General features: G+C 45.2%; 1 protein-coding gene across 1 annotated transcript; it reads right to left on the reverse strand.

The window, feature by feature from the left end:
• Positions 1–11,107: 11,107 nt before the first annotated feature.
• On the reverse strand, positions 11,108–17,328 carry LOC125524216 (putative F-box/LRR-repeat protein 23). The gene is made up of 2 exons (XM_048689285.2): positions 16,794–17,328; positions 11,108–11,786 (listed from the first exon to the last, which is right to left on the reverse strand). The coding sequence occupies exons 1-2, from the start codon at positions 17,189–17,191 to the stop codon at positions 11,258–11,260; spliced, it is 927 nt and encodes a 308-aa protein (XP_048545242.2). The 5' UTR covers positions 17,192–17,328; the 3' UTR covers positions 11,108–11,257.
• Between the last annotated feature and the right edge of the window lie 6,903 nt (positions 17,329–24,231).

Consider the following 24,231-nt stretch of genomic DNA (forward strand, 5'->3'; position numbering starts at 1 on the left):
TATGTGGGAATTCAACCCGGAAGGACCGCACACTATTCAGCATTTCCTCGGCATGACGCACGAGGAGATGTACAAACCGTTCTTCGGACCCCAAATAGAGTGTCCGGACACCACCGAGGACGTGGGCCTAAGCTGCAACCGCCCCGCTGCCCAAGTAAGTAATCCCATGGCCGAACACACTATCCTTTTATTTATCATGACATCATTCTAAAGAATCGCTCTTTGAACAGGACTGGATAACAAAGGCGAAGCTGGTCCGGTGTTCGGTTCCCCTTCCTGAGGGTTTGGACAATCCGGTGCTGGAAAAGATGCTCGAGCCAGCACCTTGTCTAGTGCCCTCAAAGGAAGATGAAGGGGGGAATAAAGAGGGCGAAAGCGGGCCTCCATCGCTATCTATTCCAATCGAGGGAATGAGCGCCTCCGCGAGGGAGGATAACCAAGGGGGAGAATCTGACATTCTCTCTCCCCGGGGAAGGAAGAGGACTACCTCTGAAGATCCAGAAACTAAGGTTTCCAAACGGGAGAAGAAATCTTCGCCAGAGGGTCCTGCCTCGGAGGGTATTCTGGCCGCACAATGTCCGCGCGGGGATCAGCCCTCTACCGAGCTGTAAGTAATCAAAAAGTACTTAATAGTGAAGATATCCTATCTTACTTCCGAAGACAATAATCGATACTTATAAATTATAGTCCGGATCGCATCCCTTCTCGACAGAGTTTATCTTCGGGGGATCTTCTTCCGGACATGATGGAGAGCGAAACGCCTCCCCCGGACTCCCCAACTCAAGATGCGGGCGACCTTGAAGTGTCGTCGCGAAGGGTATCTCCGGATCCACTAGGGCCAGAGGATAACCCTTTAGCTGCCCGGCATCCCCAGTATCCGGCTCTTGAGGGGAGCGACAGCAAGGGTCCGTACAATGTGCGGTCGGACGCGCCGAAGGATCTTCTGGGGCAAGCTGTCATCTCGGAAGCGCATCATACGCTAATGGGTACGGTAATTGAAAGGATTTCATCCGCTGAAAGCGGTCTGCACAAAGCTTTTATGAGTCTGCTGAAAGGCTTCGAGGTACGTGAAACAATATATGCCTTTAACAGTACCGCATACATTAGGTATGCCCATGCAGATAGTAGCCCCTGAGACTCTGGTTGTCGTCGGGAACGGCGGCAAACAGAGGATCATAGTCCCAGGTAATAACCAGATCGCCTATATGTGCTGGTAGTTGAAGCTCCGGTGGTGAGCCGGACTGATGGTTTTGTCGAATTAAAGCGGCAACTGGATGCGGCAGATGCCGACATCGTGCTTGTCAACAAGCGGCTTGACGAGGCACAGGGTGAGTGATTTTTCTGGTGATCGTCACATAATAAGAGCAGCATGATGCCAGTATCGTTAACATGTTGTGACTGCAGATGGAGCTGCCACCGTGAAGACCCTTCGGGCAGAGCTTGCCCGAGCCAAGGAGCAAGCAAGGAGTAGCAATGCGGCCGCTTTAAAGGCGGCCGAAGAGTTAAGGGCCGAACAGGCTGCGGATTGTGAGAGCAAGGAAAAAATAGCCAAGATGGCCGTAGAGTTAAAAGATGTTGCTGACCGTTACCGGCTTCTTGAAGAAAAAAACCGAGCGAAGGCGACGGACCTAGAGAAGGCCCGGGTGGCTGCCAAGGAAGCTCGCTCCAAAATTAGAGCGACGAAGGAGGAGCTGAATCAAGCTGCAGATATCGTGTCTGGGAAGCCCTTCTTGTTGCGGACTAAGTTCGGAGATCCAAAATATGCTCCTCTGGACCGGCTATGGAGTTCTGCGGACGCGTACATGGATTTGGCAGCAAGTGCTGCTGACGCAGCTGAGTACTTTAAGGATCAGAAAGGTCCCGAAGTGAAAAAGCTATTTTGGTCACAGTTTCACGCTCCAGTCCGTCCGCTGCTGCTGAATGAGCGATTGATCGGTTGGGCCGAGCTCCATAGGTTGTCCGGACTTTCCATGAGGTCCGTTGTGGATCACCTGTGGCCGGGAGGGCCAAGGCCGAGTAGCTATTTTAGCTTAGTGCAACAATTCCTTGAAGCTATGCCACGCGTCGATGCTGTAAAGAGATCAGCGTGCATAGAAGGTGCGCGGATGGCCCTTGCCCGTGTCAAAACATACTGAGCGAAGATGGAGGCCACCACTGTTCCGACACAGGGTTCGGCCATAGGCCGAGTTGCCGCCGAGCACTACTTTGAAGAAGTCCTTGAAGGCGCTCGTTTGATAGAGGCTCAATGCTCGAAGAATATTATTTTTCAGTGACATGTAGTCCCATTGTACAAACAATGTTTTTCTAAATTAATCAAGATTGTATTTATACTTTTGCCCGAAAATACTATGATGCCTCCTGTGCGCCCGTTTATGTATATATGTATATAACCTGAAAGTTTGCAGTCGTCGGCTTCCGCCCCACGCATATAATGCGGGGGTGTTCGCAAAAGATGCATATCCACACTTGATCCAACGTCTTGGTCCGTTAAGGAGGTGATAGCGTAGCGAACGAGGCAATCGGACTATATTGCTTTAACACTTTCATTTAGCCATAGGAGTTTGACAGTGGGGCTACTATATAGCCCCTGGTACTTCTGTGCTCGTCCGAATACGGTGCACGTACGTACATGACTGGGAAATGGCCCTTCGTTAATGCGGAGGAATCCCAAAGATTCTGATTAGTCATCGAGTGGTTGACCAGTCTCTCACTATATCATGACAGTCAGTTTTCGACTTTCTCTACTGAGGTGCTCATCCGGATGAACCAGGGCACAATCGCAGTAGTTCTCCCAGTGCTACCTTAGCCGATATAACAGAACGTAAGGTACCAAAATGTGAGAGCCGGGCAAACCCAACATTTGACCAAAGACATGATTCGGAGCTGATGCATATATGGCCAAACTCGTGACGTCGAACACTCCCTAAGGTGTTTGGTCTTTATAACATATACCGGGCTAAACAATGCCCTTTATAAGAAACCCCATGTGTCCGGGTACGTGCAAAATCCTAGCGTGGCCACATGCCAATAACGCCGGCATCCTTCTCGGTTGTGTGGAGTATCTGGAGGATGTGAGCAACAAGAGACAGTAAAAAAGGTTTAAGCAGGGCCTTAATCTAAAAAGAAACATTTGGGCGGGTCCCTGCTGCACGTCTGCGCCTGTGTCTCCATTGTGCCGTGTCCTGGACGGGTGTAGCACGATTGTAACCTGCAAAAAGAAAGAACTTAGTTGAAAGTTGCCGTGCCGAAAAGAAGAATGAGTTATCAGAATTCCAGAGATGCCTAGTTGAGCTGGCCTGGCCCTGATTACACGCGGGAAGCCCCTGGTATCGTGTTATGAGGGTTCGAAAACCAATCTCATGCATGTATGATGGAACGCCGGACTCGTCTAACCGTGTCCGTGGTCTTGACGAACTACCATTTTTTCTGGTTGGTGAGGCCGTCTAGTGTGCGGCTGTTAGAGCCGCCGCGTCCTCTTTCATATGTGAAGAGCGGTTAGTATTTCCACTAACTGTAATGACGCCTCGTGGACCGGACATCTTGAGCTTGAGAAAAGCATAATGCGGTATTGCGTTAAAACGAGCGAAAGCCGTCCTTCCGAGTAGTGCTTGGAAATCACTTCGGAATGGAGCGATGTGAAAAGTTAACGTTTCACTTCGGAAGTTATCGGGAGAACCGAATACCACCTCTAGTAGTAGAGAGCCCATGCAGTGGGCCTCTTGGCCTGGTATTACTCCCTTGAAGGTAGTATTACTGTGGCTTATTTGTGTTGGGTCTATCCCCATTTTGCGGACTGTGTCCTGATATATCAGATTGAGATCACTGCCGCCGTCCATGAGGACCCTTGTGAAATGGTACCCATTTATTATTGGGTCTAACACCAAGGCCGTCAGTCCTTCGCGCCGGATATGTGTATCGTGATCTCTACGATCAAAAGTGATCGGGCATGCCAACCAGGGGTTGGACCTAGGGGTGACGAGCTCTATGGCACGTGTGCGTCGGAGTGCGTGATTGCTTCTTCTCCTTGTCACATGGATCAAGTTTACTATTTTAACCTCCGGTGGGAACTTTTTCTGTCCTCCGGCGTTTTGCTGGCGAGGTTCATCCTCGTCTTCACTTGGTGTCTCTTCCCCTTTGTGTTCGGTGTTTAGCTTACCGGCCTGCTTGAAGACCCAACATTCTCTGTGGGTATGATTTGCAGGTTTGTCTGGGGTGCCGTGAATCTGACAGAGTTTGTCAAGAATTTTGTTTAGGCCAGATTGTCCTTCTCTGCTGCCTTTGAAAGGCTTTTTCCGTTGACCTGGTCGGGAGCCCCTGAATCCGGTGTTTACCGCCGTGTTATCTGGGCTACCTTCTTTACTTCGACGCTTGTTTTTGTTGCGTCGTGGTTTACCATTGCCATCCCTTACTTCGGATGTGCTTGGGTCGCTGGTGCTGCTACGGGCCAACCAGCTGTCCTCGCCCGCACAAAGGCGGGTCATGATGCTTGTTAGGGCTGCCATTGTTCTCGGTTTTTCTTGACCGAGGTGTCTGGCGAGCCATTCGTCTCGGACACTGTGTTTGAAAGCTGCTAAGGCTTTGGCGTCCGGACAGTCGACTATTTGGTTCTTCTTGGTGAGGAACCTGTTCCAAAGCTTTCGGACGGACTCTCCGGACTGTTGGATTATGTGGCTTAAATCGTCTGCATCTAGAGGTCGGACATAAGTCCCTTGAAAATTGGCCCGGAAAGCGTCCTCGAGCTCCTCCCAACTTCCAATTGAGTTTTCGGGGAGGCTTTTCAGCCAGTGCCTAGCTAGCCCTTTAAGCTTGAGGGGCAAGTATTTAATGGCATGGAGATCGTCTCCACGAGCCATATGAATATGAAGGATGAAGTCATCTATCTAGACTCCCGGGTCTGTGGTTCCGTCGTACGCCTCTATATTCACTGGTTTGAATCCCTCTGGGAATTCGTGATCCAGTACCTCATCGGTGAAACATTATGGGTGTGCGGCACCCCTATATTGGGATGCGCCATAGTGTTCGGACGGTTTTAGTATTCGGTGTTGGTTTTATACCGTAGCGTGCTTCCTAGATCTATAGATAGATCTGGTCGCACCGGATTTTTGGCGCAAGTTCTCACGTAGAACGTGTGTTGACTTATGCATGACTTTGTTAGCCGCTCTATCGCGTTCACAGGGTGGTGGATTCGGCCGGTTGGCCGTATCACTTATCGGCTGTATGGGCTCTAAGGCCTCATCGTCGAATTCCGGTAATAGCTTGCGCTTTGGATAGTTATTTGGGTGGTAGCTTCTACCATACTTTGTTACTTTGTTCCACTTGCTGTTGAGCATATCTTGTGCGACCTTTAGCCTTTGCTTCTGTTTCTTCAGGCTTCTCGCTGTGGCAGTAAGCCTTCTGCGGAGGTTCTCTTGCTCCAACTTTGTTTCCGGGATGATGGGTGCATCTTCGTCCAGACTGTTTTGTTCCCTAGACGGGGATTGATGAGGCTTATCTTTGGCGTCATCGTGTTCGGATGTCGGATCCGTACTATGTTTGCAGTTTGCATCTTGATCGTTTTCTGCGAGCAGGGTGGTGCAGTTGTCGTCTCTTCTAGAGTCGCATGGACTATTATTATCGTTGTTCTTGCTATGGCGGGACTTAGAGCGGCGCCACTGACGTCGGCGCTTGGGTTGCTTCTTGGAGGTATCATCCTTCGTTGTCTCGTCGCCATTGGCTTCTTTGGGGGTGTTCACCATGTATACGTCATGTGATGAAGTAGCGGTCCAGCGCCCTGTGGGCGGTGGTTCCGATTCGTCTCCTGCATCGTCGTCCATACCGTCGATGTCTTCGGAGTCGAAGTTGAGCATGTCGTTTAAGTCGTCGACAGCGGCTACTAAGTGGGTGGTGGGTGGGCAACGAATTTCTTCGTCGCCCGCATCCCATTCTAGCCGGACATAGTTCAGCTAAAGTTCTCCTGACAGGGAGAGAGACCTTAATGAATTTAGCACGTCCCCGAAGGGTGAGTGCTGAAAGATGTCCGCGGAGGTGAACTCCATGATCGGCGCCCAGTCGGACTCGACGAGCACGGATATGAGCGGCTCGGAGTCCGTGGCTGTAGATGAATACAGTGGTTTGGCGACACGACTCTCGTAAGGGGTAAAGTCAGTATCCGGCTCTATCGCCACTGAGAGTGCGGCCTCCATGACGGGGTCCATCCCTTCGCTCTCGGATGGCGCGACTTGCTCCGGATCGATGGACAGAGTATCTGCGGATGCGATCTCCCGAATACTGTCCGACGGTAGAGTGGCGTCATCCTCGCCAAGACTGTACGGCGCGTCCGACATGGGCTAGAATCCGTCGAAGATCAAGTCTCCGCGGATGTCGGCCGTGTAGTTCAAGTTTCCAAATCTGACCTGATGGCCAGGGGCGTAGCTCTCAATCTGCTTCAGATGGCCAAGCGAATTGGCCCGCAGTGCAAAGCCGCCGAATATGAAGATCTGTCCGGGGAGGAAAGCCTCACCCTGGACCGCATCGCTAGCGATGATCGAAGGAGCCATCAGGCCTTATGGTGACGACACAGTGGAGCTCTCAATGAAAGCACCAATGTCGGTGTCAAAACCGGCGGATCTCGGGTAGGGGGTCCCGAACTGTGCGTCCAAGGTCGATGGTAACAGGAGACAGGGAACACGATGTTTACCCAGGTTCGGCCCTCTCTATGGAGGTAATACCCTACTTTCTGCTTGATTGTTCTTGATGATATGAGTATTACAAGAGTAGATCTACCACGAGATCAGAGAGGCTAAACCCTAAAAGCTAGCCTATGGTATGATTGTCTGTTGTCCTACGGACTAAAACCCTCCGGTTTATATAGACACCGGAGGAGGCTAGGGTCACAAGGTCGGTTACAAAGGAGGAGATATGCATATTCGTATTGCCTAGCTTGCCTTCCACGCTAAGTAGAGTCCCATCCGGACACGGGACGAAGTCTTCAATCTCGTATCTTCACAGTCCAATAGTCCGGCCAAAGGATATAGTCCGGCTGTCCGGGGACCCCCTAATCCAGGACTCCCTCAACGCCATTGTCGTTTTCTCCTCGGCGGAGCCGTTTTTGACAATCAGTGTCTCCTCACCGGCTTCCTCGTCTGTCTCTGTCCAAGTCGATCTCGCATTCGAGCGCGGTGAGAATCGCCGTTCCTCCTCCCGCTCGCCCTCGTCGTATGCACCCGAGCGCAGGCCGCCATGCATGAGCTTGAGCTCGAGGCGTGGGTGCTCGGCCGGTGCACACACAGCAGGCACGCAAGGCCACACCCCGTTGCACCATGCGTGTGCTCATCCGCACCCCGCGCACCCCCAAAATGCCAAGGGAAAGCCTGATAATTTAGGGTGAAGCTCCGTCGCGAGCAGCAACCATGGCTGCAAACCAAGTAAAGCCTGATGCCTCTCTGCCTATAAAAAACCTCGCGCTGATATGACATCATGAAACTAACTACTACCAAGTGGCTAGTGCTATGAATTATAACCCAGCCTAGGGATCGATCCCTAGTTTTGCCCAATTTTTTTGTATTTCTGATTATTTTGCCATGCTCGTGTTGAGCAGTTTGTGGGTGGTAAAAAGAACAGTAGGTAATGAGGATCATTTTGGCCCCTAGAAAAAAACTACTGACAATTACTGTGGTAACAATTTTGACCCCAGAAAAAAGAGTTGTTGAAAACATATTCACCTTCATTTTTTTGAATAAATAGTGTGGTAATATACATACACACACACCTGATAACTTACACACAAATTTCATGGTAACTTTGACTTGAGGAAAGACTTGCTGAAAAGTATAACTCGCTAACTTATTTTTGTGGGGAATAACCTCACTAACTTATGCGTATATCATGATAATTTTATGCCTCACGGACTTGATAAATTATGTACAAACATTGATAACTTTGGACGATTTTGACCCAGAAAAAAGAGTTGTTGAAAACATATCCGCCGTCATTTTTTGGATAAATAGTGTGGTAACGTACGTAACGCACACCTGATAACTTACACACCAATCCGGTGGTAACACTGATAACTTACCAATCCAGTGGTAACATTGACTCCGGGAAAGAGTTATACTATGTGAAGCATGTAAAAGATCACTAAGAAATAGAATGCAACATTTTTTTCAAGAGGGGGGGGGGGGGGGGGGGGGATAGAGAATGACAGAGTCATCCAACACCTTATGTCATCTCAGCTAAAAATGATGGCGTGACCTTTGAGTTTACATTTCTTTTAGAAACACCAGTAACTTTTTTAGTACACGCAACCTGTAACTACAGGTACATTGTGTTGGATCCATGATCCAAAAAATTACAAAGTAACTCCTACATCTAGGAGCTACAATGAAATTTCTTGGAGTCGTCTTCCTGGTAGTATCAAGCTTTGTAAGAGGAAAAACTAGCAAGACTTCTATATGTGGAAATTGTAGGATGATTGAATATTATGTTGTTGTATTGATCTGACCCAGGTGTGGGATATATATATATAGTACAAGAGAGGTAGAGACTTGGAGTACAAGACAAGTTACATGTGGTTTAAACTAATTCTATCTCTATCTCCTTATCTCTAACTTAAACCCAATTATATTTCTAACATTCCCCCTCAGTCGTAGCGGGAGTGAAGCGGACGAGTACGACTGGATTTGAAGTCTTGCGCTTTCATCGTCTTCTCCGCTGCGTCATCATCAACTGCGTCTCTGATGGGTTGGCACCTAGGGCGGTGACTGTGTCCCCTTCTGGTGCCTTCCTGCCTTCTCCTCTATTCCCTCCCGCAGTCACGGCGGGAGTGTCGTGGACGCAAGTGACGAGGCGGACGCTGTTGACTGGAGTTGTTGCCGATGAGTTGCTGTAGACGTAGCCATTAATGTCGAGGTAGCCGATCATGATGATGTAGCCGTGATCAAGGTAGTCATGGTCGATGGTGTGGTCTTCGTGGATGATGAAGCCGCACAAAGCCGGAGGCGCAAAAAAATGCTCTATGACGGAGCTGCAGACGTGGACGATGCACCTTGCGGATGTCAGAGGGTGCCGTCGGTGATGAGTCCACCGATTTTGCTAAGACCGGAGGAAGCCCATCGAGCACACATCGGTTTTGCCAGAATCGTGTGGCCGTGTAGGGTCGTCACTGTAGTGACGCCGTATCGATGTAGTTGTGCCGTCGTGAATGACGCAGTCGATGCCGTCGTCGTGACGTGGTCATTGCCGTCGTCGAGGTCGCGTCTTGCAGAAAAGTTTGTCAGAGGATGCTAAGTGTTCATCTCGTGAACGAGGCGGCAACGGTGTGTTGACGAAGATGTTGGTAAAGACCACGCTGAGAAGACCTTGGCGATGAAGTGTCGGTGATGACGTTGCAGCGGCGTGTCGACGATGAAGTCGCTTGAAGGCGTCCTCCACGGTAACGATGTGTCGATGGTCCTCTACGGTAACGATGTGTCGATGCCGTGTTGTGCGGAAGAAATATGTTGGCTCGTAGCCTGACGTAGTTGTACAGCTTCGAGCATGGTAGGGTTGGCAGAGGAGTAGATCGTCTGGTACTCTGGTGTATGTCGGTGGGGGGTTCAGCAGGTCCAGTCGATGGGTCGCGCGTCGTTCGCGCGCGTGGTTGCTGCGGCCTTCGGATCTGTGGCAGCGCTGGTGCGTAACGGGCGAGTCAAAGCCGAGGTGGTAGCCCGGCTTGCAGTCACCGTCAGGCTGCAAGCATGCATACCATAAAAATTCCCTTGGATGGCCGTGACGTGCACTTGGTACCTGCGTGCATGGCATCCGACGGCGCCCGCGTGTTCGCAAGCGCTCGGTGTTGGCCTAGCCTTGCGGGCGGCGCGCACCTGTGGCCGCGGCCGTGATCGTGACAGTCTGGTGTCGGAGATGCAGGGGCTGTTTGGTTCCAGCCATAGTTTGCCAAGCTAAAATTTAGCAGCTACAGTTTAGTTGGTATATGTTTGGTTTTGCCACACTTTGGCTTGCCACACTTTATTATCTATATGGCCCATTTGTCATAGAAACATTGTTTTTGCCAACTTTTGCCAAAGTTTGGCGTTCAATTTCTTAGCCACACTTGTGTGGCTTGCCATACTTGTGTGGCTAGCCACACTTTGGCTTGGCCACACTAGTCACCAACCAAACAGACCCGCAATTGCTTGGACGAGGCCGACCTATCGGCCAGATCGACGCGGCATTGTTCTGATGCAGAAGAGGTCGATGTAGATTGGATCGAGGTCGCGGAGCCGCTGCAGGAATACGCGCTGCAGTTTCCGCACGTGGAGTCAATTGCTCGCGGAGGTTTCGGCCTCCCGTGATCGGGGCGCGAGCGTCGTCGTTGCGGCTGGGCCTGGTCACCGTGGCTTGACGAAGTTCGTGTCGGCTCGTCCCGGCCTGATGCAGATACTGTCAGAGTCGTGGAGCCGTATATGTATTGTCGAGGCCGTCGAGATGCCGATTTGCTGTCAATGTAGACGATGACGCAGGAAGCCCCGCGTGGGATCGTCAGCTGTCCGCTGCCCCTGTGACTTCAAGCGGCTGCGTGGGTGAGGTCGCCGCGACAAACCTTGCGCTGATTTTCACCAGAATTTGAGGATCCTCAGATTTATTTGTGGCTAAAGAGAAACTAACCTAATAGAATTTCGAAAATTAGAATTGACTTAATATATGAAACTGATCTAATCTATAATCTATGGAACCGATCTAATCTTTTGATCGATCGGGTGCCGCGCCCCCGGGAAGAGAGATTAATCTCCCTGGGGCGGCGCGCTGCGGAAGTAGAATAGGAACCTAGGATCGGCGTCGTGAGACTAACCGCTCTAATACCATATGGAAATTGTAAGATGATTGAATATTATGTTGTTGTATTGATCTGACCCAGGTGTGGGATATATATATATATATATATATATATATATATATATATATATATATATATATATAGTATAAGAGGGATAGAGACTTGGAATACAAGACAAGTTACATGTGGTTTAAACTAATTCTATCTCTATCTTCTTATCTCTAACTTAAACCCAATTATATTTCTAACACTATAAAGAGACTACAATTGGACCAGAGCAGCAATAATGTCACCCATTTACCTGCACGAACTTGATTACCAGTAAAAGTTCATGAAATAACTTCAAATTGATGTACATATGAGAGGCACAAGGAATACAACAAATACAAATGTACTGTGGGTCACAATTACACGAATCTCAAAGCAAATGCAGGGTGGTTGTTCTGTCGGTACATACCATGAACACTAGTAAGGACTTTGACAGCCCATAGAGTATTCGATTGGTTCGGTAGACCAGCATGGTCTGGGAATTGTATAATTAAACGACAGGTCATAATCATCCATGGAGTCTTCAGGATGCCTCAAAGTCTTGATCCTAGCACACTTTGCTTGCATTTCATTGTCCATGCAAATATGGTAACAAGACCGGATGTCGAGAGACTCTAGGAGCGGGCAACCATTAAGGATGAGTTCCAAACCACTGTTGGTGAGCGAATTAGCCGTGAGCTGCAACGACCGCAACTCCGACATGCTAGCGATCGCCATGGCTGCGCTGTCATCTACGATTTCACTGTAGAAGGACCTTTGGCTCAGTCGAAAGCGCTTCAGTAGAGGGCAGGCATCCCCTATGACTTCAAGTGTTTCTGGGAAGCGGTGCATACAGTTTGATATCTCTAACTCCTCAAGCATGGGGAACTTTGTGATCACCGCCTTGAAGGCCGAGTCCACAATGTCACGGCACTCGATGAGTCGAAGGTTCTTCAAGGATGGCGCCCTGCAAAGTAGAGAGAAGCCGACTATAAATTAAAACTTGACAGTAAATTAGAAGAGTCATTTGGGAAAAGATTGGAAAAATCTAGGAAAGGGGAACTTGAGGAAAGTAAAGATGTTGAGATGCTCAGAAGATGTGGAAGGCTGAAAGGCAAGGAAGACCTGAATGTTGAAGGCATGGCTAGGGAGGGAGCTGCTAGCAAGGATGAATATGGTGACTCCATCATTCCTACTTTCATTAATACACACAGAAATAAATTGCTAGAAATAGCTTTTGGGGTAGGTGTGGATCTGGGGACACAAATTGATATGATTGATTATAGTATCTATCTCATTAAAAAATAGAACAGGTTAGAATTGACTTGTGGCTCAGTAATAATTCTAAAGAAAACTCCATCACATTGAAGAGGAGGTCCATGTAATTGAAACATGGGAACATGATATTAAAGACTTGTTAGAAGCGGAAGAAGATTCTGATAGAGAGGATGAGGAAGATAAAGTTTGGGAACAAGCTAAACATCTTTACTCACATAAGAAAGGGAAGAATAAAAGCAGAACCTACCAGAATTCTAAAGGAAAATCTAATCTTGGTATTAATTCTTTTAATAAACTAGGGAAGAAGAAGAAATAGTCCTTTCTTCCTGCTAATGAGAGGTGTTTTCTGGAATATGTGAGGTTTTGGGGGGATTTAAAAAGGGGTTTTTTGAGGGAAATGGTGATGGATATGAAAGCTGACTTTCTGGGTTTACAGGAGACCATGAGACAAAGTTATTCTAGAAATGATTTGCAAGCAATTTGTGCTTGCAGGGATTTTCATTAGCACTTTGTACCAGCCAGGGGGAAACTAGGGGGCTTTTGTTGGGGGTTAACTATACTCCTCTAGATGTGATCTCTGAAGACAAGTGGGAATATTATATCAAAATGAATGTGCATGATGTTAAAACTAGGTTTATATGGGACCTGGTGTTGATATATGGGGATGCATAGCCTGAGAGAAAAGCTAGTTTTTTAGCTGAACTCTCTAGGGCAATACATGCTTGTATAAATCCCATCCTCATTGGAGGGGATTTTAATATAATCAGAAAAACTTTAGATAAAAACAAGCGTGAAACTACCAGAAATTGGAGTTTCATTTTCAATGTTATCATAGAACATGCTGGCTTGAGAGAACTTGATTTACATGGTAGAAAATATAACTAGGACAATAATCTACCTAACCCTACTTTGAAAATTAGACAGGATTTTATGTTGTGTTGATTGGGAGGAAAATTACCGTATGACTAAAGTGACAACTCTAGATAGGGAGAAATCTGATCACACTCCCGTGCTTATGGATATAGGGGATTTGCCTAAAACTGATCCAATATTCAGGTTTGAAAATTCCTGGTTTCTAAGGGACGAGTTGGACAAAATTGTAATAGACCCTTGGAATTATCCTAATATAATGGGGTCTAGTATTGAAAGATGGCAGGAAAAAATGAGGAATTTGAGACCTAAACTAAAAGGGTGGAGTAGAAATATGAATGCCGGGTATAAAGAGCTGAAAATATATTTTGAGACAATTGGATGATATTGATAAAAGATGTGAGGTTCGTCGATTAACTGTTGCTGATAGGTAGGAATAAATGGAGCTAAGATCTCAACTAGGTAGGCTTTTGAAACAGGAGGAGGCAAATTGGAAACAAAGAGCAAAAATTGATGAGCTGCTAGAAGGAGATAGTCATACCAAATTCTTTCATGCTAAAGCTAATGGCAGAAGGAGGAAAAATAAAGTCAATAGTTTGGATCAGGATGAAGGAAAGATAGAGGGGGAGAAAAACATTATGTAGTATATCACAAATTATTATAAAAACTTATTTGGACATCCAGAAAGATTAAACATTGCTCTGGGCACTAATAATGTTGCCAATATACCCAGAGGGGCTGGAGATAGGTTGACTGCTAAGTTCACAATGGAATAAATTAAAACTGTTGTTTTTGATATGGCACATAACAAGTCTCCAGGCTCTGATGGTTTCACTGCTGAATTTTATTATTATTTTTGGGATCTCATTAAAAATGATATTAAAGAACTCTTTGATGATTTCCATAGTGGTAACATGGATATATCTAGATTAAACCATGACATTATCACACTAGTCCCTAAGACTAAAGAGGCTAATCATATTCAAAAGTTCAGACCAATATGTCTACTGAGTGTTATATTCAAAATCTTTAATAAGGTGCTAATGAACAGATTAAATGGAGTTGCTAATGAAGTCATATCCCCTATACAAACTGCATTTGTTAAGTGGAGATACATTATGGAAGGGGTTCTCATGTTGCATAAGGCTTTGAATAGTATCCATAGAAAAAGCAGAGTGCTCTGCTCTTTAAGGTAGATTTCGAAAAAGCATATGATAAAGTGAAGTGGCCTTTTATTCTACAAATGTTAAAAACAAAAGGATTCCCAAATAAGTGGACTGACAGGATAATGCATACTATCAGGGGGGTGTGCATGTTAAGGTAGATGATAATATTGGGAAATATTTCCTACACACAAAGGTATGAGGCAAGGGGGCTCCATTTCACCCTTGATTTTTGCTATGACTGTTGATGCACTAGCTATTTTGACGAATAGGGCTAAAGCAAGTGGTCTGGTGAAAGGGGTATTAGAGGAAAATGCTGACAAAGGAATAAACACGCTTTAGTATGCTGATGATACAATCTTTCTAATGCAAGATGATTTTTAAAGTGCACATAATTTGAAATTTATATTCTGTTTGTTTGAACAGATGTCAGGATTGAAATTAACTTTCGTAAGGGTGAGTTGTTCTTATTTGGGGAGGTTGCTAATAAAGCTTTGCCCAAGTATTTACTTGCCCTATAGGACGTTTTCCAATGAAGTATTTAGGGCTGCCCCTGCACAAGAAAAGAATCAAAAACAAAAGTTGGGCCCCCCTGAAAGCAGAATGGAGAAGAAGTGTGAGAATTGGCAGGGAAGATTATTAGCTAGGGCTAGTAGGGTCACCTTGATAAAATCCTCTCCCACTGGGATTCCCTATTATATGATGTCCTTTTATGGGCTCCCGGTGGGGGTAAATAAAAGAATGGATTATTTTAGAGCCAGACTTCTATGGCAAGAAGAGGAAGGAAAAAAGGGAAATATCATCTGGTGAGCTGGTCTGAAGTGTGTAGGCCTAAAGATTTGGGAGGATTGGGAATACAAAACTTAGCTTTAATGAATAAAGCATTATTGGTAAAGTGGTGGTGGAAAATCTTTAATAGTATTGGTCTCTGGAAAGATATCCTTCTCAACAAATATTTGAAGGGAGAGGGCCTGGCAACTGCCAAATACAGATAGGGGGACTCCCAGTTCTGGTCTTAGATCCCTAAGCAGAAAAATCATTTTCTTTTAGTGTGTAGGTTTGAAATTGGGAATGGGGAGAGTGTCAGATTTTGGGAAGATGGATGGGTTAATGATAGAGCATTGAAAGATGACTTCCCTCGATTATATAACTTGTGTTTTGATAAAAATAAATATGTCAAATATATGTTTGACAAGAGTTTATGTAATGTTAGTTTCAGAAGAACCTTATATGGGGATTCTTTGGAACAATGGGAGCATATTAAGGTAGTTGTTCTGGTGTGGTCTTGAGTGGGGACAGAGATAGAATTTCCTGGACCTTAGACAAAAAAGGAATCTACATTGTCAAATGTTATTATAGATTCCTGATTGAGAATGGGATTAAATACCCACATAAATTCCTATGGAAAACTAAGATGCCACCTAGGGTGAAAGTCTTTATTTGGTTGGTCTTGCGTAATAGTATTTTAACTAGAGATAATCTGTTTCGTAGGGGGTGGGTGTGAGATAACACTTGCCAATTTTGTATGCATATTGAGAGTGTTAATCATATATTCTTGAAATGTTCCATGACGAAAATGATGTGAAATATTATTCAATATGGTTTTGATATAAAACAATTGCCTGACAGCACTCATGATTTGTTTGGGATTTGGTTGAAGCAGTTTGGAAAACTGAAGAAAAAAATCCCTGGTGGCAGTGGGGATAGCAGCAGTTTTCTGGACTATGTGGAAACTTAAAAATAGTGTGGTATTTGATAAGAAAAGGATATCTGATCCATGTATACCTGTTAATATGATGATTAAAATGTTACATGATTGGCCCGTGTTGCAGATAAACCCAAGAAGTCGAAGAATAATGACGGAGGGCGTAAGAAAAGTTGAGCAGATTACAGGAGACTTTCGAGCAACTTTAGGATGGAGGATGGCGCATAGAATTACGGCTCTGCAATGCTGCTCTGGGAGCTCTCCCTTTGTTCACTTGTCTGCTCCTCCCTGGTCTTTGTTTCTTCGGCTGAACTTGTTCTAGTAGCATTGTTCGTTTTGGAGAATGCTTTAGTAGTATTGATGTTACGTGCGTACTCGAGAACTTGACCTATGAGACCTCTCAGATCAGTGTTTGTTAGGTTAAGCTCCAGTCTTAGCTTTGAACCCGTCTAGACTGCGAGGCTTTTGCATTCCTAAAGGGGTGTGAGACTCTGATTCCCCATCACCCTGCAGGGGTGTGCGTCGTCTAATATGCTGGCCGGGACTTGTTGCTTTGTAATAGTTGGTGTGTGTAAGACTTAGTGATTTCTGATGACAGTGAAACAAGGCCCTTATTTTTTTTCGAAACGGAAAAACAAGGCCCTCATTGCAAAAGGGCAACAATGAAAGTTTCTATTTCTGCAACAGAGGCCTTGTTTCATTATGTTTCTTAAATACATGTCTTGTTTTTTTTTTAAAAAAAAGGTTTAGTAGGAACGCAACAAGGCTCGTATTGCAAAGAGTCGAGTGCAACACGAGCCGTGTTGCAAAGGCTGGTGCACGCTAATGAAGAGAAAATCAGACGGTGGCCGAGCTCGCCATCCAACAGTTACCAAGGTGACGGATATTTTCTAAACATCACCCGGCCAACGGGTAGCACAACCCTTATCGAAAAGGTAAACAAGCAAGAAATCCTTACGCGTTGCCGACCAGGGAGAGAATCCTTTCTGTGACGTAGCTCCCGCCCCAGAAGGCCTCGCACCGACCCGCACTACGCCTCATGGCAGCTCTCACCATCTGAAGCAATTTCCTCGAGTTGAGGTAGAAGCCATCGGCATAGTGAAAGCGCATATCGATGCGGCGCCACAGCTCGGGCTCGTCCGTACCAGCCCTGCGCCATGGGCTGCACACCATGTCCGGCCCCATGAGGATCTCGATGTGGTCCAGCCTGCTGAGCACCGCCAGCAACACATCCCGTGGCAGCTCCGCCCAATCCCTCCACTCCGCCTCTGTATCTATCCCGTCCTGGGGTGGTGGTGGTGGCGGCAGTCGGCGAGGCTCCTCGAGAAGGCAGGAAAGGGAGGGTGGTGCGGCCATGGCAAGAGGTCTCGGCGTCAGTTCTTGTTTATACAGGAGGGAGGTAGACCACAGTTCCTCTCCAATCCTATACTATGTGCCAAATGGAGACGCCGGAATTGGAGGCCGGTATCTCGTCGGCGTTACTACGTTTATCTTCAGTTATTTTGTCTATCTGCCGAAAGCGACGCTAATTAATTATCTCTTTCTTTTGGGTAAAGAAGCACTCCATCGTTGTCCCTAGCTAACCAACGGCGTTGTATCCAAGGCGTTGATCAAGGAGTATACTATATAAGATAGTAATAATAACTTCAACTAAAATTAAGTATGGTTCTGGGCTCGTCTTGACTTTCGAGCTCAGTCGATGTACAGTGGATCTGTTGCAACTCGAAATCTTTCTCCAAATTTCATCACTATATATATACTAAAGGAAAAAAATATCTCATACTAGATATTTCAATCTACTATATTTTCTTTTCTTTTTGGCGGGTGCAATCTACTATATTTTCTTATTCACATTCTCTAATTAACAATACTAGTAAGGTACACGTGCATTACACGCATGAGATTTTGTAATCAAATCTTTACCTACTAATAAAGCGGCTATTGCTTTTGGTCGTCCGTCATTAAAATTACCCTTCAAGTTGGTTAAAATTACCCACCAATGCCATCTCTAAGTGGAAAAACGATTTGATTTTTCGGACCAAAAATCGACGCTTCCTTCGTTATTTTATAGGGGCGCGACGAGTAGAAATCATAGAACAACGAGTATCCAAGTGGTTGGCCGATCGCTCTTTTAGCGGGGAGACCAGGGTTCGATCCCCAACTTCGACATATCTTTTCTCACGCTATGCGTTCATGGGCCGGCCCATGTGGGGGCTTCACTCCCCTATTTTCATTTTACTTTTTTGTCTTTTCTTTCCTCATTCTGTTTTCTTTCTTCTTTAACTTAATTCCGGATTTTAATACTCCAAAAGTTGCGAGTTTGATAAAAAAATCATAAAATATATGTGAATTAAAAAATGTTTAGAAAATCATACAAAGTTTGCAGTTCAAAAAATGTTGGTGGTTTTGCAAAACTGTTCGCAAAATTATATAAAAAAATCACAATTTGTAAAAAAAAGGTCAGGAAATAAAATCAAGTTCATGATTTTGAAAAAATGACCGTGTATTCGAAACATATTCGGGAATCTGAAAAAAAATGTCCATGAAATTTTATAAAATGTTCACAATAATAATAATAATAAATATATTTTTTAATTTTGTTCCCCAATTTAAAAAAATTCATCAATTCAAAAAATGTTTGTTGAGTCAAAAAATGTTAATGAATACGAAACTGGTTCATACATTCAAAAAAATTGTAAACAAAACTAATGTTCATGATTTTTTTTTGAGAAAATCAAAAATTTAAACAAAAAAATGTTTTTTGATTCGAAAAACTGTTTGTTGATTCAAAAGTATTTTATGTTTAGGATTTGATTAGTTCTTCAAAAGTCTTTATATGTCTTGGCTTTGGGAGTAGTTCGTGGTTAATGAGATTTGTTTTTAAAGTTTTAAACATTCCCTTGCGCAACATAATGACAAGTGTGGCATGCACCGGTAAACTTATAGCCTTGGGATTTACCATGTCGAGTGTATTGTGATCATGTGAACATCGCGACCATCATCGGCTAGGGTGAGAAAAAAAATGGCAACATGGTGAACCACTATGTTAAAATAGAGTACGCTCATATATTAGAATATTGAGTCATACTTATTTAGTTAGCCATAATTTTTTGTCTCCCATTGCAACGCACGGGCATATTTGCTAGTTATAAATAAATATCACACTATAGCATGTAAGCTTTGAGTCATATATGCATGATGTAGATGTTCGTTTAATTCTTATAGTTCATCTCATTCAAAATTAATTAGTTTTATAAAAAATCTATTTTAAAATTCATGGAATTGTGCATTGTAAAGCATAAAGTAAAAAACAAAAAGTGACAATTTATTTATAAAAAAAGTTTGGACAATTAAGATATGAAAGATTCTAGAACAAAGGAGAAGTGCTTATGTTTTGAGGTTTGTGCATTATGCTTAAGTTCAATATGGAGTCTTCTAGATTGTACATGTGGCAGAATCTGGTGGAATATAGATGATATCCAACGGCCAGTAGTGCTCGGATTTGCCATCTCTGTACCATCGGATTGGCTTCATCTAACGACCAACTTTCAAAGTTATTCGCACACTATATAGAGGTATAAATATTTGTAACAAGTATATTTTCAACAGATAAATTTTTGAAGGTTATATTTCCCACGCTCATTTCGAACAACTATATGGGCATTAGAGCATCTACAGCCGCGGGACTCAAACCCGTCTCAAACGCCCAAGCGGGCTGACCCGTCAGTGACCTGTCACAAAAAACCGATCCAGCCAGGCGCCTCAAAAGTCCGAGCTGTCCGGCGCCCCTCATATCCGGCCCAAATATGTGGCGGCCCGGACGCGTCCGCCACGTTAGCCTAGCGCACCTCGACCCTACATATATCCCATTAGATGAACCCTAGGCCGCAGTCCGCTCAGTCCATTTCACTCTCTCCGTCATCTCCTGTTTCCAATCCGATCCATGGCAGATGATCGTAGTGGCTTCGGCTCCAATGGCGACAAGAGCAACGTCGATGTGGTCGCTCTCCGCATTGCTTTGCGCCGCTCCCGTCTAGATCAGGGCACCAGCAGCGGAGGCAGCTCATAGAGCGACGCATCGTCCCCCTTCGCCCGCCGTCCTAGTGCAGGCGACGTTGACGGGCCCTCCTGTCTGGCGCGCAGCACCGGTGGGAGAGCCGCCCCGCAGCCACCACATCCATTGTACCTCGAGAGGGCGTCCACATGCACCGTTGGGTGCTTGTGCCCTCACCGGTGCCGGGCCGGTTGAGGATGCCCGAGTCAGAGGCGCGGGCCACACGACACGAGTGGCAACACGCGAGGGAGGCTATGGTGGCGGGCGACGCGTCGGCGAGGCGCCAGGAAGTCACGCGCGCGACGGTCAATCCCGAGGACATGCTCATTGCATCCATCCTCCGGTGCTCCCTGACAACGGCAGAGACGGATGCGTGGCGTGAGCCCATGCGCGTGTGATGGCACGACATGACCTGTTTATTGTTTTGGAATTATTTTTAATGTACATGCCAAAAGCCCTAAAACAACCCAAATTGGCCCAAAAGCACACACTAATGGATAAAACGGGCCACAGGTCGGCACATTTAACTTACTAGAAGATACCCTGCGCGTTGCGGTGGAATTCGCTAAAAAATAATTTGATATTTAAAAACATAGAGTTTGCATGAAAACATAATATAAAATGATGACAAATATTGTTTAGAGTAAGCATCTAGAGAAAATATGATGAAAAGCCAAAAATGTGTGCATATCATTTTTTATATTTGTTTTTTTCCTTGACAATATATCATCAAGGTGATGAGACAAAAACTCCGTTAAGTAGAGACATCTGAACGCTTGGCTAAACCTAAAACAGCGGTAACAAACGTAGTTGTGCATTGGAAAACAAAGCTTGCATAGAAAAATAAAACAGAAGTTCACTCATAATCTGATTTTCTAAAAAAAGGTTCGCTTATAAATCCTGAGGCTCACTGTTGAGTAAATCATGCTTCTCATTAGATCAACCCTGTGCAACGTACTGCTGCCACTGCCTGATTCTTTTCATTTGTCTTCTCTAGCGCCGAAAACTGCGTGCTTCTGTATTGGATGAAGCTGAGTTCCATCCTACAAAAGCTTGATTAGCACTGGATTTGTTAAACAAAAGTGATGAGTTGCCTGATGAAGAGGTTTGATGGGATGAACGTATCTAACGCAATCCAGAGCCTCTAGATTCACATCCAAAGTTATTTTTTTCTTCGAAATGGAGACAAAAGATTTACCTCATCCATTAAATAAGAGGAGAATACAGTTTAAAGGTTTTACAAGCGCCCCTGCAAAACGGCATGGCAATTACTCTCGAACAACAATGCGCCCTAGTTTCTTAGAGCAACTCTAGCAGACCCCGCATCATGCCGGCCCGCAAAATGCGTTTGCAGTTCGCGTAAAACTACTTTTGCGGGCTGGCTCGGGCTGGAACAGATGCAAACCCCCCAAACGGATCCGTAAAAAAATGTATTCGCGGAATATACCTTTTTACGGGTCGGCTTTGCGGGGTCTGCTCTTTGCGTCGCTGCATCCCGCATATCATCAGCCCGCAAATATCAAATCCAATATAATTCAACAATCGAAAACAAACTGAATTATTCAAATCAAACATAATACAATAATCATCTGCATTACAAATAATTATTCAAATCATTGTAGCAAACTTAAATAATGCAAAACAAAACTTGTCATGAATACAAAAATTAGTCACTGTCCAGCCCCTTTGCCAATGGTGCTCAATGAGATCTTCTTGAAGTTGAAAGTGTGTGTCTGCATTTTCAATCTCCCTGTATGTCTGAAGAAAAGCTCTAATGTGGTTTGGGCCTCTAGGTGGTTTGACACGGCTACCCACATTGTCGTAAAAGAATTCTAAGTTCATTCCTCTCTCATCTTTAAGAATCATATTGTGCAGGATAACACAACATGTCATGATGTTCTTCAAGGTTTTCTTATCCCAAAAATGAGAAGGACCACGGACAATGGCAAACCTAGATTGCAAAATACCGAATGCTCTTTCAGTGTCTTTTCGGGCTGCCTCTTGCACCCTTGCAATTTCACATTGTTTTTTTGTTTTGGGTTCTTTGATGCTCTTGACAAATGTGCACCAAGGAGGGTATATACCATCTGCAAGATAGTACCCATTTGTGTATTCATGCCCATTGATAGTGTAGTTGCAAGCAGGAGCATCACCATTAGCAAGCTAGCAAACAAATGAGACTGTTGCAACACATTGATATCATTGAGAGTGCCCGGCATACCAAAAAAGCAAAGCCAAATCCATAAATCCTCGGATGCTACGGCCTCTAGCACAATTGTTGCATCACGAGACTTGCCACAATACATTCCTTGCCAAGCCTTGGGGCAATTTTTCCAAGTCCAATGCATACAATCGATGCTACCTAGCATGCCAGGCCAACCTCTCCTCTCATTAGATGCCATCAATTTCTTTGTGTCATCTTCATTGGATGCCCGAAGATACTCAGGACCAAAGACACGGACGATCACTTTCACAAATCTACGCACATACTCAATTGTAGTATCTTCACTAATGCGAAGATACTCATCGGCATAGTCAGCCGGAACGCCATATGCAATCACCCGCATAGCTGCAGAGATTTTTTTATATGCACTAAATCCCTTTAAGCCCACGGCATTCCTTCTTTGAGTAAAATACCGGCAATTTGCCTCGCAAGCTTCAACAAGTTTCACAAAGAGGGATCGGCGCATTCGGTACCTTCTCCGGAAGAGATGCGGAGGATATGGCGGATTGTCCGCGAAATAGTCTTGCATCAACATCTTGTTCCCAAGATGGCGATTCCGAGGAATGCACAGACGCCCGACAGTCGATCCTCGCCTCCTCTTCCGGTGCTCGTCTTCATGCTCCTTCACGGCAAGCACCATGACTAATGTTTGCTGCCGAAAGGTCGCAAGCATGGTCTCAACATCCGAGTCGTCCGAATGGGACGAATCGGAGAGCAAGAACTTCTCGCACGGGCTCAACTCCATCTACATGCACACCAGCGCGTCAATCAATAACACAACTCGCAAAAATCACTAAAAACAACTAGTGGCGGCGGGGAGGCGGCGATGGGGGCGGCTCTTCTCGCCGGATCCGGGGGGCCGGTGCAGCGGCTCGGCGCGGGAGGGTGTGGGGCGGCCCTGATGACCCACAAGTATAGGGGATCTATCGTAGTCCTTTCGATAAGTAAGAGTGTCGAACCCAACGAGGAGCAGAAGGAAATGATAAGTAGTTTCCAGCAAGGTATTCTCTGCAAGTACTGAAATAAGTGGTAACAGATAGTTTTGTGATAAGATAATTTGTAACGAGCAACAAGTAACAAAAGTAAATAAGGTGCAGCAAGGTGGCCCAATCCTTTTTGTAGCAAAGGATAAGACTGGACAAACTCGTATATGATGTAAAGCGCTCCCGAGGACACATGGGAATATCGTCAAGCTAGTTTTCATCACGTTCATATGATTCACGTTCGGTACTTTGATATTTTGGTATGTGGGTGGAGCGGTGCTTGGGTACTGCCCTTACTTGGACAAGCATCCCACTTATGATTAACCTCTATTGCAAGCATCCCCAACTACAACAAAAGTATTAAGGTAAACCTAACCATAGCATGAAACATATGGATCCAAATCAGCCCCTTACGAAGCAACGCATAAACTAGGGTTTAAGCTTTTGTCACTCTATCAACCCATCATCTACTTATTACTCCCCAATGCCTTCCTCTAGGCCCAAATAATGGCGAAGTGTCATGTAGTCGACGTTCACATAACACCACTAGACGAGAGACAACATACATCTCATCAAAATATCGAACGAATACCAAATTCACATGACTAGCAAGACTTTTCCCATGTCCTCAGGAACAAAAGTAACTACTCACAAAGCATAAACATGTTCATAATCAGAGGGGTATTAATATGCATATAGGATATGAACATATGATCTTCCACCAATTAAACCAACTACCGTCAACTACAAGGAGTAATTAACACTACTAGCAATCTACTAGCACCAATCCCGGACTTGGAGACAAGAATTGGATACAAGAGACGAACTAGGGTTTTGAGATGAGATGGTGCTGATGAAGATGTTGATGGAGATTGTTGGAAATATGCCCTAGAGGCAATAATAAAATGGTTATTATTATATTTCCTTGTTCATGATAATTGTCTATTGTTCAGGCTATAATTGTGTTATCCGGAAATCGTAATACATGTGTGAATACATAGACCACAACATGTCCCTAGTGAGACTCTAGTTGACTAGCTCGTTGATCAATAGATGGTTACGGTTTCCTGACCATGTACATTGGATGTCATTGATAATGGGATCACATCATTAGGAGAATGATGTGATGGACAAG

The sequence above is a fragment of the Triticum urartu genome, chromosome 7A, assembly GCF_056163025.1.
Source record: "Triticum urartu cultivar PI428250 chromosome 7A, HENAU_Tu73, whole genome shotgun sequence".
Classification (NCBI taxonomy): domain Eukaryota; kingdom Viridiplantae; phylum Streptophyta; class Magnoliopsida; order Poales; family Poaceae; genus Triticum; species Triticum urartu.